The 13,623-nt window shown below is 44.6% G+C and overlaps 1 protein-coding gene across 1 annotated transcript in view; it reads right to left on the minus strand.

Moving 5' to 3' along the window:
* LOC127000194 (G-protein coupled receptor Mth2-like) overlaps positions 1-13,623 on the minus strand; it is a 35,375-nt gene that overhangs the window by 14,720 nt on the left and 7,032 nt on the right. The window contains exons 2-6 of the mRNA XM_050863605.1: positions 6,505-6,880; positions 6,169-6,289; positions 4,145-4,248; positions 2,874-3,108; positions 2,307-2,385 (exon numbers count right to left, since the gene is read on the minus strand). Of these exons, the coding sequence (XP_050719562.1) occupies positions 2,307-2,385; positions 2,874-3,108; positions 4,145-4,248; positions 6,169-6,289; positions 6,505-6,825 (860 nt within the window). The 5' untranslated portion in view covers positions 6,826-6,880. The remainder of the gene's footprint in view (positions 1-2,306; positions 2,386-2,873; positions 3,109-4,144; positions 4,249-6,168; positions 6,290-6,504; positions 6,881-13,623) is intronic.

Consider the following 13,623-nt stretch of genomic DNA (forward strand, 5'->3'; position numbering starts at 1 on the left):
CTCCGAGGCCTGCGTCTGTTTCTTGAATATATTTTTTTTACCTGTCAGTCAAGGACACTGGACACAAGGAATGCTTTTTTTTTAAGCTTCTTTTTCTGTGATTTTTGTGCGTGTGTTTTGTGTTGTGTTGCCTGGCGGTATTTGGCAACCGTATTTGGTAAAGTTGTTGGCATAATAAGGCATGCTTTTTGTGCGTGTATTTATTGTGTGTATTTTGTTTGCTTCTCGGTAATTGGCAACCGTATCTGGTAAAGGTAAAGTTGGGGGCATAAGTTTACATTGGTTATTTCATATTATTGACGCTTATTTTTTATATTCAGTAAGGAAACATCTTCAGGGGTGAGTTAGGGCATTAGCAAGCACAGTGACCAAACTAGGCTTAGACTAGCGCTACCAGCCACCAGGAGGGGATATTGTGGCGGCATATTTTAATTTCTATTTATGGAAGTCTTATCCAAGGGACTATAATGGCCGAAAAAACGTGCATGGTCTAACAATAATTCGCGGCAATTAAGTCATTGAGGTCATAGTAGAGCAACCCAGTGCGTGCCATGCAGGGCTCACGGCAAGCACAGTAAATCCCACCGACAGTTCCCGTGGGAGAGGAATGACTGTACCTTCCTCACGCCACTCGTTTTCATATCTTATGGCCAGCTTCACAGTCCAGTACAGCAGTAAGCTCCCCAACCAATCACAAAATACGACGAAAATTCCTTGTATAATGTTTGGTGTTGATATTAAAAGAAGAACATTTTAGGAAACCACACAATAAGTCTCTTTAGTATCTGGTGTTGAGTAGAAAAATAATATTTGTGGAGAATATAGTTTGGTTTGGGCGCTTACAATGACTCGGTGGTTGAGTGTCGCTCTGGCCCTTTATCTCCATAACTGCGCAGCTTACTAAGTAGATGAGTTTTCCAGTGTGTTTCTATGAGTGAATCTTGATATTATGAAGAACTTAATTAAGCTCGTATTCCTAAACGTGTCGGTATTTCAGTTCGCCCGTTTGAAAAGCCTCTCGTGGAAGTTGCTGGGATTTCGATGGACCGTTTTGTGATCCTGGTGATAGTTTGACCCGACTTTTGCATCTTAAACGGGAAAACACCAAAGAAGGCCCGGTTGATCTTCTCTGTCGTAACAGGAGCCCGATACGTTTAAGAATATGGACCATTTTGTGATCCTAGTGATAGTTTGACCCGACTTCTGCATCTTGAACGGGAAAAACACCAAAGAAAGCCCGGTTGATCTTCTCTGTGGCCTTGAAAAATAGCCGTAATGGGAACCCGATACGTTTAAGAATATGGACGTAAGCGTAGACGCCCTAAATTAGGCTTACTATACGTCTTATTATTACGCGCATCCCGGCCTGAAACGAACCCAGATTGCTTGACCGAGATTGCTCGGAGTGGCGTTAATAGATGCTAATGAGAGAGAGAGAGAGAGAGAGAGAGAGAGAGAGAGAGAGAGAGAGAGAGAGAGAGAGAGAGAGAGAGAGAGAGAGAGAGAGAGAGAGAGAGAGAGAGACCGACCCCTTCGTCTTTGCCTCTTCCTCCCTTCTTTCTCTCTTCTCCTCTTCCTCATTCCCTTCCTCTTGGGCATGCTGAAGAGGTCCTTAGCGCACCTCCTCAAGACAGCGAGGAGGAGGAGGAAGAGCCTTGAGGAGAAGAGGAGGAGGAGGAGGAGGGGAAGGAGGAGGAGAGGTGCACTGGATAATAATGAAAAGGTAGAAGTGGGAGATGAGTCAAAAAGAACATGACATTAATTTCGAAAGAGGAGGAGGAGGAGGAGATAAAGCACTGAAGAAGGAGGAATAAATGAATAGTGAGAAAGGAAAAAAAGGAAGAAAAATGAGAAAGTAAACCCAAAGTGAATAACAAGATAGAAAAATAGGGAAGAATGAAAAAGTAAATAAAAGAAAGTTAAAAGAGGAAAAAGGGAGAACTGATTTCCATATTTCCAATCAGAGGAAGAGGAGCTTTCGTAGTACTTGATCCGATTACCTCCTCCTCCTCCTCCTCCTTATTCCAAGTCATATTACAGCGGCGACATGTTTAGTGGCAGCAGTAGTAGTAGTAGTAGTAGTGGTAGTAGTAGTAGTGGTAGTAGTAGTAGTAGTAGTAGTAGTAGGTACAACTTTATTATTATTAAATTTTCCTCCATTCGCTTTAGTATATAATATAAATTTAGTGGCTTTTTCGAATTTCCTCCCAATGAAATGCTGTTACTACTACTACTACTAATACTAATACTGACGATAATATCAATAACACCACCACCACCACCAACAACAACAACAATCTACTCACCACACGGTCAGGAACACGTTGAAGCAGATGACGTTGAGCCAGAGGAAGGCGGCCAGGTAGAAGAAGTGCATCAGTATACCTGTGGAGAGAGGGACTGGCTGAAGGTGCGGGGTGAAGGGAGGGGTGGAGACGAGGGCGGGAGAGAGGTGTAGGAAGGTGCAAGGGAGCTATTGGAGGGGGTAAAGTAGTGCAGAAGGGAGGTGTGAAGAGATATAACGAGGTGTAAGTAGGTAGGTTAGAGGAGATTTTTGGGGTAAGTAGGAGTGAGGTAAAGAGGGCGGGAGGTAGGGTTCCGTAGGTTTTGGGAGGTGTCAGTAAGTGTAAGGTGGTTTGGTGGAGTAAGTAAAGGAGTGAAGGAGGGATGTGTAAGTAGGTGTTAGTGAGCGTAAGTTGGTTTGGTGGAGTAAGTGAAGGAGTGCAGAAGAGAGATGTAAGTATGTGAGACTAAGGTTATATTCTCAAACATTCGAGGCTGTGATTCATGTATAAAGAAGGTGATGTGTATGATATCACACACACACACACACACACACACACACACACACACACACACACACACACACTTACCAAAAGCAATACACAAGTTGGTGGGCAGCTGTGAGGACCCCATCTGAATTATAACGATCCAGATCTGCGCTATACACAGGCACAGCACACCACACATAAGGCAGCGCCCAAGCAGGTCCCTCAGCTCCATCACGAGGCAGTACACGATGAAGGTGGCGCCCAGGAAGATAGCCGAGATTATCAGGCCCACGGGGTACAGAGTCTGGTACACCACGCTGTTGAACTCTCTCTGGTCCTGTGAGGGTGAGGCGATGGGATAGGTTGTTAGCTAGGTTGCATGAGGTTAGGTACGGTTAGGTAAGGTGAGATAAGGTTACGATATGACATGATCAGTCCCACGGGGTATAGAGTCTGGTACACCACGCTGTTGAACTCTCTCTGGTCCTGTGTGGGTGTGGCGAGGGGATAGGTTGTTAGCTAGGTTGCGTGAGGTTAGGTATGGTTAGGTAAGGTGAGATAAAGTTACGATATGACATAAGGCCCACGGGGTATAGAGTCTGGTACACCACGGAGTTGAATTCCCTCTGGTCCTGTGAGGGTGAGGCGATGGGATTGGTTGTTAGCTAGGTTGCATGAGGTTAGGTACAGTTAGGTAAGGTGAGATAAGGTTACGATATGACATGATAAGGCCCACGGGGTATAGAGTCAGGTACACCACTCTGTTGAACTCTCTCTGGTCCTGTGTGGGTGTGGCGAAGGGATAAATTGTTAGCTTGGTTAGGTAAGGAGGGTTAGGTTAAATTAGCTTACCGTTTATTGGATTAAAATTGGTTAGGTTTGGTTAGGTTTGATTGGGTCAGGTTCACATAGGTTTGTTTAAGACATGTAAGGTTTTGTTTGGCATGTTTACGGTTAGGTTTAAACAGACAATAATAAGTTGGTGCAAACGATAGTGAGGATGATGAATGATGATGATGACAACAAGGATGAGTTTGGTGTTGGTATAGTGATAGTAATAGTGATGTCAATAACAACAAAAATGATAATACGAACATTAACATCTCCCGAAGTCATTACGAACCCATAAAATCACGTGTAGCGAAAAAAAAAAAAATACAGATAAAGAACATGACAATAATGGCAGCAATGACGATGATGATGCCGATGAAGATGAAAACGTTCTTCTCAGGCTCCATAGATGACTTTACTGAGAGCCACGGAGAAAATACGCCTGGTTCTTCTGAGCGTTTTTTCCGTTCACGCCGCGCGCTGGAGCCTTGCAACACTACCACCAGGGTCATACAACCGCCTATAGAAATCGCTACACTTACCTCGTGCCTGAAGCAAACGAGGGCGTGTAACTCTCCCTCGGTGGCCAGCAGACAGAACTCTCCCTCCCCGATCTGCGCTCCGCCCTTCTCCAGCTTGAGAATACCTGAAAGAAACAAACAGCGCGTTATTTAAAGCTTCATATAGAGACGTGTTAGTATTTTTTTTTATAGCAAAGGAAGTAACTCAAGGGTAAAAAGAAGAAAGGATGAGAGGAAAAAAAAGGCCAGCTAAGAATGGACAGCACGGTATTTAAACCTTCACATAGAGTCGTGTTAGTTTCTTTTTTACAGCAAAGGAAGCAGCTCAAGGGCAAAAAAAAAAGTAATAACGATAGAGAAAAAGCCCGCTAAACACTGCCCCTATAAAAAAAGAGTTCAGAAGAGTGGCCAAAAGAAAGGTCAATTGTTTCATTTATTATTTTGTTACTTGAATGACCTCACAAGATTACCTTCATATTATAGACGTGTGTATGGCCTGCTCTATTGTTTTGTGACCTGAATAACCTAATAATTAATCTTCATATTACGGACTTAAGTGTTAGTGTATTATTTCATTGGTTATTTTTTTACCTGAATGACCTCACGACAAAAGACAAAAGGCATGTGTGTGTGTGTGTGTGTGTGTGTACCATTGCTTGCTTGGACGCCCTACCATGTCAATCTCATTTTCAGACAACGACGTGTGTGTGTGTGTGTGTGTGTGTGTGTGTGTGTCAGTATCGTCTATTTGTTTGTTTGTTTGTTTGTTGAGGGGCCAAACAGGTTTCTTAGAGATTTCCTAAAGGGTTCATTGAAAACTTGTTGATCATGCAAATGTGTGTGTGTGTGTGTGTGTGTGTGTGTGTGTGTGTGTGTGTGTGTGTGTGTGTGTGTGTGTACTACCATTCATTATCATTATTATTATTATTTTTATTATTTGTTTTCTTAACAGCGAAGAGGACAGTTTAAGGACAAAATAAGAACAAGTGGAAAAAGCCCGTAAGTAACGTTTCCTACATTGTTATTGAAGTAGTAGTAGTAGTAGTAGTAGTAGTAGTAGTAGTAGTAGTAATAGTAGTAGTAGTAACAGTAGTAATGTTTCTAAGCTCTATCAGTAAATTTCAACTTATTTTATCGCCTTTCATCTCCACATTATTTTATTCTAATTCTCATTGAAGGAACAGGATATGCAAAATTCAAACGTTATTCTTTTCTGGTTTTGTATGAATGAAAATCAAGTAGATGAAAACACCACACACACACACACACACACACACACACACACACACACACACATTTCTCCTTCCCACCCCCACACACACACACACATGTCTCCTCCCTCCCCCCCAACACACACCCATTCCCCCCCCCCCCCCCCCCCCAACACACACTAGCACACGCACAACATCCTCGTAAGAAGTGAAAGCCTTTACAACAACAAGTGTCAATTCCGCGCCTGAGTGTTAGAAAGTGCAGCACATAAACACGAGTCACTTTGTCATATTGGTGCGTGCTCCGACTCATGTGTTGCGGTAGTAAGCCACGGTGTTTGAGGCTGGTAATAAGGCGCTTCGGAAGGTGTTGAGTTGTGTGTTGCGATGTCGAGTGTTGCAAGGGAGAGCGAGGCGGCGTTCTGGAGCGCGAGTTCTCGAAAGGAAAGTCTGGCGGGACGCAGTAGAGGGGAAACGTGTGAAAGGCGTGTGTGTGTGTGTGTGTGTGTGTGTGTGTGTAAAGGGAGGGAAAGAGCGGGGAGATAGGTATACGTGAGGGAAAGTGAATGGAAGGAAAGGGAGGGAGAGAAAGAAAAAAGTACGTGGGTAATATTGAAAAGAGGGAGGGAAAGAGCTAGAGAAAGAGGGTTGTATGTGAGGGAAAGTGAATGGAAGGAAAGGGAGGGAGAGAAAGAAAGAAGTACGTGGGTAATATTGAAAAGAGGGAGGGAACGAGCGAGAGAAAGAGGGTTGTATGTGAGGGAAAGTGAATGGAAGGAACGGGTAGAAAGCCCCCACACACACAAACATAACCCCCCCACCACACACACACACCTTCGGGCAGCAGGAGGAAGGCATCGTCGGGGTTGGACTCAGGAGACAGGCTGTAGGCGGGACACTTGAGGAAGCCCACCTGGATCTGATACATGAACGGGTACTCCACGGGCCGACCATCCTGGAAGAGAGAGGGGGAGAGAGAGGGTTATGATGGTGGTGATGGTATACTCTACACACTTCATCAGACCATCATATTCCACCTAGCACATCCTTTCCAACATATCCTACCCAACAGAGCTCATTCTACACACCCATTATACCCAAAGACCCAAACTCAGACAACCACACCCACACACCCGTCACATCCCACCCAACACACCCCCACACACGTACCTCGTAATGGAAGGTGACAGGGGCGGTATAGGCGGCGGGCTCACACTTCATCATCGTCATGTTGAAAGTCATACCCACGCCACAGCACAGAGGGACAGTAATATTGGACGAGCTAATATTCACGTCCACTCCATCCCCGTTGTACACCGCCACGCCGCCGTCCACGAAGCTCTCCTGCTCCTCCTTCTGCTCCGCCTCCTCCTCCTCTAAGCCGTTGAGTCCCTGCTGTATGCCTCCCGTGTCCCTGCTCTGGTCGCTCCCCGTGCCCGTCAGCAGAGCCAGCAGGAGGAGGGAGAACAGCAGGCCCGCTCTTGGCTTCATGGTGTCTGTTGTTGTTGGTGGTGGTGGTAGTGGTGGTTGTGGTGGCGGCAGTGATCTGTTACGAGGAGAAAGGAACATTGAGGTTGATATTAATGTTTATATACTACTGTTTTGTTGTTGTTTTCTTTAAGTACGTGTTGGTTATATCATTATTTTGTGTTAAGGAAGAGGAGGAGGAGGAAGAAATTGGAGGAAAATGAAAGGAACGGAAGAAAGAGAGGAAGGAAAAAAATGTCGAGATGGAGATTATTGAAGTAACGAAGATAGATATATAAATAGATAGATAGATAGATAGACAGATAGAGATTGTTTCTTTTACTTCCCCTTCTTCCTTCTTCCTATATATTCTTTTCTCCCTTTCTCCTATTCTTCTTCCTCCTTCTTTCCCTATTCTCTTTTCTCTGTCTCCTCTCCTCTTCTTCCCTTGACGACCATAATATCTTTCCCTCCCGCTAATCTTCTTTCCATTAATCTACTTTCCCTCCTCTCTCCCATTCTTTCCTCCCCTTTCTTCCTCCTCTCTTTTCTCTCCCTTGTTTCTCCCTCACTTCGTCCCCTCTTTCTTTCCTGTCCTTCGTATCCCTCACCTCTCCTTTCTCTCTCCCTTTCTTTCTTTCCCCTTTTCTTTCTCTTCTCTCTTCCTCCTTCCCTTCTCTCTTTCTCCTCTTTTGTGTTTGTTTACCTCTCGTTTCTTTTTCTATCCTATTCCTTCATTTCTTCCATCTTTGCTTTCTCTCTCTCTCTCTCTCTCTCTCTCTCTCTCTCTCTAATACTGGGTTTCTGACTAATATTCTTAATATCTTTGGGTCCTCCTTAGAGGGCTTTGCGGTCTCCTCTCTCTCTCTCTCTCTCTCTCTCTCTCTCGTTAAAGATTGATGCGGCGTATTTAGAAAGGTGAAGGGAAGCTGATAGGTTAGGGAGAGAGAGAGAGAGAGAGAGAGAGAGATCGTCTTCTATCATCTTCGTCAGAACACTTTCTAAGTCATTCTGGCAGAGCGTATTACTCTCTCTCTCTCTCTCTCTCTCTCTCTCTCTCTCTCTCTCTCTCTCTCTCTCTCTCTCTCTTGACACTTGCTTTTACACGTACATTCAACTGCAGGTCTTACTCTGTGTGTGTGTGTGTGTGTGTGTGTGTGTGTGTGTGTGTGTGTGTTCTGAATGGGTTCATGTGCGCCACTTGCGTGTCTTTTATCTGTTATTTGCTGCTTGTTAATTCATGAGGGTTGGGAGGAGGAGGAGGAGTAGGAGGAGGAGGAGGAGGAGGAAGAAGAAGAGACAGAGGAAGAGGTAAGGAGAGGAGGTGGAGGAGAAGGAGGAGGAGGAGGAGGAGGAGGAGGAAGAAGAAGAAGAGGAGGAGGAGGAGAACATGAAAGGAAAACTTGGACGGGTGAAAAAGACGAATGAGAGAAGGGAGTACATGATGAGAGAGAGAGAGAGAGAGAGAGAGAGAGAGATGGCAAAGAAGATTAAATGGTCTCTTTTCTCCCCCTCTTCCTCCTCCTCCTTCCACTTCCTCCTCCCCCTCCTCCTCCTCCTCCTCTTCCTGTCCTTTCTTCGAGTAATTACTGATAATATTTCGCGTCGAGGCAAATCTCTCTCTCTCTCTCTCTCTCTCTCTCTCTCTCTCTCTCTCTCTCTCTCTCTCTCTCTCTCTGCGAGGAAGAAAGATAAATTCCTTTCTACTTCTCTTCTTTTTCTTCTCCTTTACTTCTTCCTCCTCCTTCTCCTCCTCCTCCTCCTTCTCCTCCTCCTCCTCCTCCTCCTCATCATCATCATCATCAAGTTCGTCTTTTTTTCTTTTTCGTCTTTTTCCTTGTCATAGTAGTAGTAGATGTAATAGTAGTAGTAGTAGTAGTAGTAGTAGCAGTAGTAGTAGTAGTAGTAGTAGTAGTAGGGACAAAATGAATGGTATAAGATATTTCATGGAAGACTTAAACTTGCCCTCCTCGTCCTCCTCCTCCTCCTCCTGAGTAGTGTTAGTGGCGAGGAGGGTCAGTGAGTGGTTAGTGGTTTGGGTCACGAGCGGCGGGTAGTGGCAGCTGATGTAGATAGCGGGCAACCTCTAATTTGAGTGTGTGTGTGTGTGTGTGTGTGTGTGTGTGTGTGTGTGTGTGTGTGTGTGTGTCAGGACTGCTTTTTTTTATTTATTTGTTTTTTTTGTGTCCGTGTTCGTTCGTTCGTTCGCTTGCTGTTTTTTTGTTTGTTTCTCTTTGTTTTTGTGTTTTATTCTTTCTCCTCCTCCTCCTCCTCTTCCTCCTTCTCCTTCTCTTCTTCCTCCTTCTTCTTGGTGTCTTTTTTTCCTGTTTTCTTTGTAATTTTTTTTATTTCTGATCACTTTCTAACTTCCTTTTCCTTTACTTTCTCTTTTATTTCATGTTCTTTTCTCTCCTCCTCCTCCTCCTCCTCCTCCTCCTCCTCCTCCTCCTCCTTCTCCTCTTCCCCCTTTCGTGTCTCCCTAAGTCACTTACACGAGCACCTTCTGATCCTTTTCTCCTCCTCTTCCCCCTCCTCTTCTTCCTCTTCCCTTCGCTTCATCCTCTTAACTCAATACCTTCTTCTCATTTCCTCACCTCCCTCATTTATTCCTCTTTCCTTCTTTCTCTCCTTCCTTCCTTCCTCTTTCCTTCTTTCTCTCCTTCCTTCCTTCCTTCCTCTTTCCTTCTTTCTCTCCTTCCTTCCTTTCTCTTTCTCTCTTTCTCTCCTTCTAAGCTATTTTCATTTTTCTTTCTCTTTTCATTCTTCATTCTTATATCTCTACCTTTCTGTTTATCATCCTTTCTTCTCTACTTCCCTCCTTTCTATATCTTCTTCTTCCTCTTCTCCTCCTTCGTTTCGTCCTCTTAACTTAATTCCTTATTCTCGTTTCCTTCACTTCCCTCGTTTATTACTCTTTCCTTCTTTTGTTCTCTCCTTCTAAGTCCTTTGTCAGTCCTTCTATCCTTACTCCTTTTCTTTATTCTTTCTTGTCTTCTATTCTCCTTTCTTTCACTATCCATTCCCATCTCTCATTCCCTGTTTCTTCCCATTCCTCCTCCTTTTTCCTTTATCCCCCTTTCTCCGTTCTTCCTTCTTTCTTTATATTTCTCTTTCCCTCCCTCCTTACTTTTTCCATTACTCTTTTACCTCCTACCTATCCACACTTTCTTTCCCCCTTTCTTCTGCCCTTCTTTCTGCCTATCATTCCTCCTTTCTTTCCTTCTTCTACCCCTCGTTTACCTATCATCCCTTCTCCCCTCCTTCTTTCTCCCTTAGTGTTTGCCTATCAACCTTACTGCCCCTTCTTCCCTCCCTTCCTCTTTCTTCCATCCCTTCTTCCCTTTTTTTCCAATATTCCTTCCCTCCTTTCTTCTACCCTTCTTCCCTTTCCCTTTCTATCTATCAACCCTTCTTCCTTTTTTTCCCTCTTTTCTCTACCCTTCTTTCTACCTACCAATCCTCTTTCCCTCCTTCCACTTCCTTTCTTCCCTTCTTCCCTCCTTTCTCTACCTCTCTTTCTACCTGCTAACCCTCCTTCCCTTCTTCTCTTTTCCTTTCTTTTCTTCTTTTCAGCTTCGTTCTACTTATCAATCATCTTTCCGCTTCTTTCCTCCTTCTACCTTATTTCTACCTATCAACCCTTCCCTTCCCCCTTTCCCTTCTCCCCCTTTCTAAGCTCCCTCTGAGACACTCCTGGCCTGGACAATTAGCCACCTGCAGCACTAACAAGGTGTAATCAGGTGTAATTAGTGCCGGAATGAGCCAATTACCCCCGCCAATGATCGTTAGGGGAAGTGCTTGGCTGCCCCCTGGAGGTGCGCTAGTCAAGGGAACCAGGAAGGGGAAGAAGAAGGGAAGGAAGGGACGGAAAGGAGTGCTGAAGTCTTGTTGGTGAATGGTGTTGGTACTCTTGTGGGTGAAGGGAAGGGGATAGAAGGAAGGGGTTAAGGGAAGGTGAGGGAAGCGAAGGGAACGGAGAAGGGAAAGGAAAAGGTAGGTTAGAGAAAGGATGGGGAAGGAAAGAATGAAGGGAGGGGAAGGGAAGGGAAGGGTGAGGGGAAAGTAAGGGGAAGAAGGGGAAGGGAAGGAAGAAGGAAGGGGAAGAAAAAGGAAGGTTAGAGGAAGGAGTGAAAGGATGGGGATGGAAGGAATGAAGGGAGGGGAAGGGGAGGGAAGGGTGAGGAGAGAGTAAGGGGAAGAAGGGGAAGGGAAGGAAGATGGGAAAAGGAAGGTTAGAGGGAGGAGTGAGGGAATGGGGAAGGAAAGAATGAAGGGAGGGGAAGGGAAAGGAAGGGTGAGGGGAGAGTAAGGGGAAGAAGTGGATGGGAAGGAAGAGGGAAAGGGAGGGGGAAGGGAAAGGAAAAGGAAGGTTAGAGGAAGGAGTGACGGAATGGAGAAGGAAAGAATGAAGGGAGGGGAAGCGAAGGGAAGGGTGAGGGGAGAGTAAGGGGAAAAAGAAGTGGAAGAAGAAGGGGAAGGGAAGGAAAGGGAAGGGAAGGAGTGCTGAAGTCTTGTTGGTAAATGATTTGGCTATTCTTATGAGTGAAGGCAAAGGGGAAGAGTAGGGAAGGGAAGAAAGATGAAGTGAGGGGAAGGAGGGAATGGCTGAGTCTTGTTGGTGAATGATGTTGGAAGGGAAGATAAAAAGGGTAGGAAAAGAGGAGGAAGGGAGGGTTAAGGAAAGGGGGAGGAGAGAGGAGGGAAAGGATGAAGGAAAGAGGTAGGAAGAGGAAGGGGAAGGAAAAGAGGGAAGGGGTGAGGGGAGGGGTAAGGAAAGGTAAGGGAAAGAAAAGGGAAATAAAAAGGACTTGACTTCATGGGCAAAAACACTTTTCCTATAGCGTAATTTAAGGTAAGAGAAAAGGGTGATCGAAGGGGTGAAGGGAAGAAAGGGGAGGATAAACGAAGACTCAAGGGAAGGGGCTCTAACTCTACCCTTTTCATTTTAATATATTTGTTTGGTAAGAAAAATAGGTGAGGGAAAGGTGAGGGGAAGGATGGACGAGGACTCAAGGGAAAGGACTTTAATTAACTATAGGTGTTTTTGCTGTATAGGTGGACCATGTAAGTGTTTCGGCGTCTTAGGGGAAGGTCTCTAGTGCCAAATTCTTTAACCTTCCGTCTCCCAAGAAACAATACTTGACAAGGCTTTCCTAGGAGTTGTGGGCATTTCCAGGGGTAGTTCTATGACCCTGGTGGTAGTTTGACCCTGCATCTACACCAAGAACCTAAAATACTCCTCATTCAAACCCGACTGATCCCCTTTTCGGCCTTTGGAAATTGTTGATGTGAGAGGCGGAGGCGTCTGACAATACCGACCTCAGTTCCTTTATTAATGACAGGTGGGAGGAAGGGAGGAAGGAAGAGGTAGAAAAGGACTGCAAGAATTAGTAGTGTGTTATGGTACTATCTTCATATCTTAAGTACAAGGGTAAAGTACTCTCGCATGTACACACACACACACACACACACACACACGCAGGTGAAGGCCTTGAATACACACACACCTGTTTCTATACGTTACTTAATGAACTAATTTACTACTACTACTACTACCACTACTAACACCACCACCACTACTACTACTACTACTACTACTACTACTACTACTACTACTACTACTACTACTACTACTACTACTACTACTACTACTACTACTACTTCTTCCTTAACATATATTTTCTTACATAATAAAGTTGTTACGTCACACACAATTTTCTTTTACGACGTTTAGTGACAAAAATTTTAAAAGAACGATTTATATTCTACGGCGGAAATTATCTTGGTGGGCGAGATATTGTAAAAAAAACTTGCTTCCTGTTCTTGGTGTGTGTATGAGAGAGAGAGAGAGAGAGAGAGAGAGAGAGAGAGAGAGAGAGAGAGAGAGAGAGAGAGAGAGAGAGAGAGAGAGAGAGAGAGAGAGAGAGAGATAAATAAATAAATGAAAAATAAAGAGAAAACGAAGAGAAAAAGTGAAGATGAGAGAGAGAGAGAGAGAGAGAGAGAGAGAGAGAGAGAGAGAGAGAGAGAGAGAGAGAGAGAGAATATAAAAAATGTATTAACTCATATAAGGAAACAGTTAGGTGTGTGTGTGTGTGTGTGTGTGTGTGTGTGTGTGTGTGTGTGTGTGTACTAGTTTTTGTTTTTTGTTGTCCAACTTTCACTTTTCGCCTCTGGGTTTTCCGTGTCTCAGTCTCTTTCCGTCTGTCCTTGTGTGTGTGTGTGTGTGTGTGTGTGTGTGTGTGTGTGTGTGTGTGTTTCTCTCTCTCTCTCTCTCTCTCTCTCTCTCTCTCTCTCTCTCTCTCTCTCTCTCTCTCTCTCTCTCTCTCTCTCTCTCATATTTTCGTCTTTCGCTCTCATTAATATTTTTTTTTCATTTTCTCTCTACTTATCTTCTTCCTTTTTATTGTTTTTATCATTCGTTAGCGAGATGAAGGTTGATGCTGACGTCATTGGAGGAGGAGGAGGAGGAGGAGGAGGAAGAGGGCCGCGTAGGTAAATACGAAGCTCTTTCCAGGGTACGAGAGAGAGAGAGAGAGAGAGAGAGAGAGAGAGAGAGAGAGAGAGAGAGAGAGAGAGAGAGAATGATAATAAAGGAGAAGAGAAGAAAGGGAGATCAAGAAAGGAAAAGGTAGAAAGCGAAATAAAGGAAAAGGAAAAGGGAGGGAAAAAGGGGTATTGAGAGGAGGAGGAGGAAGAGGAGGAGACTAGAACACGCACACACTTCCATTATAAAAAGTACACATAGCATTTGTCCGTGTGTGTGTGTGTGTGTGTGTGTGTGTGTGTGTGTGTGTGTGGAGGTAAATCCCCATCAATCGT

The sequence above is a fragment of the Eriocheir sinensis genome, chromosome 18 (assembly GCF_024679095.1).
Source record: "Eriocheir sinensis breed Jianghai 21 chromosome 18, ASM2467909v1, whole genome shotgun sequence".
Lineage (NCBI taxonomy): Eukaryota > Metazoa > Arthropoda > Malacostraca > Decapoda > Varunidae > Eriocheir > Eriocheir sinensis.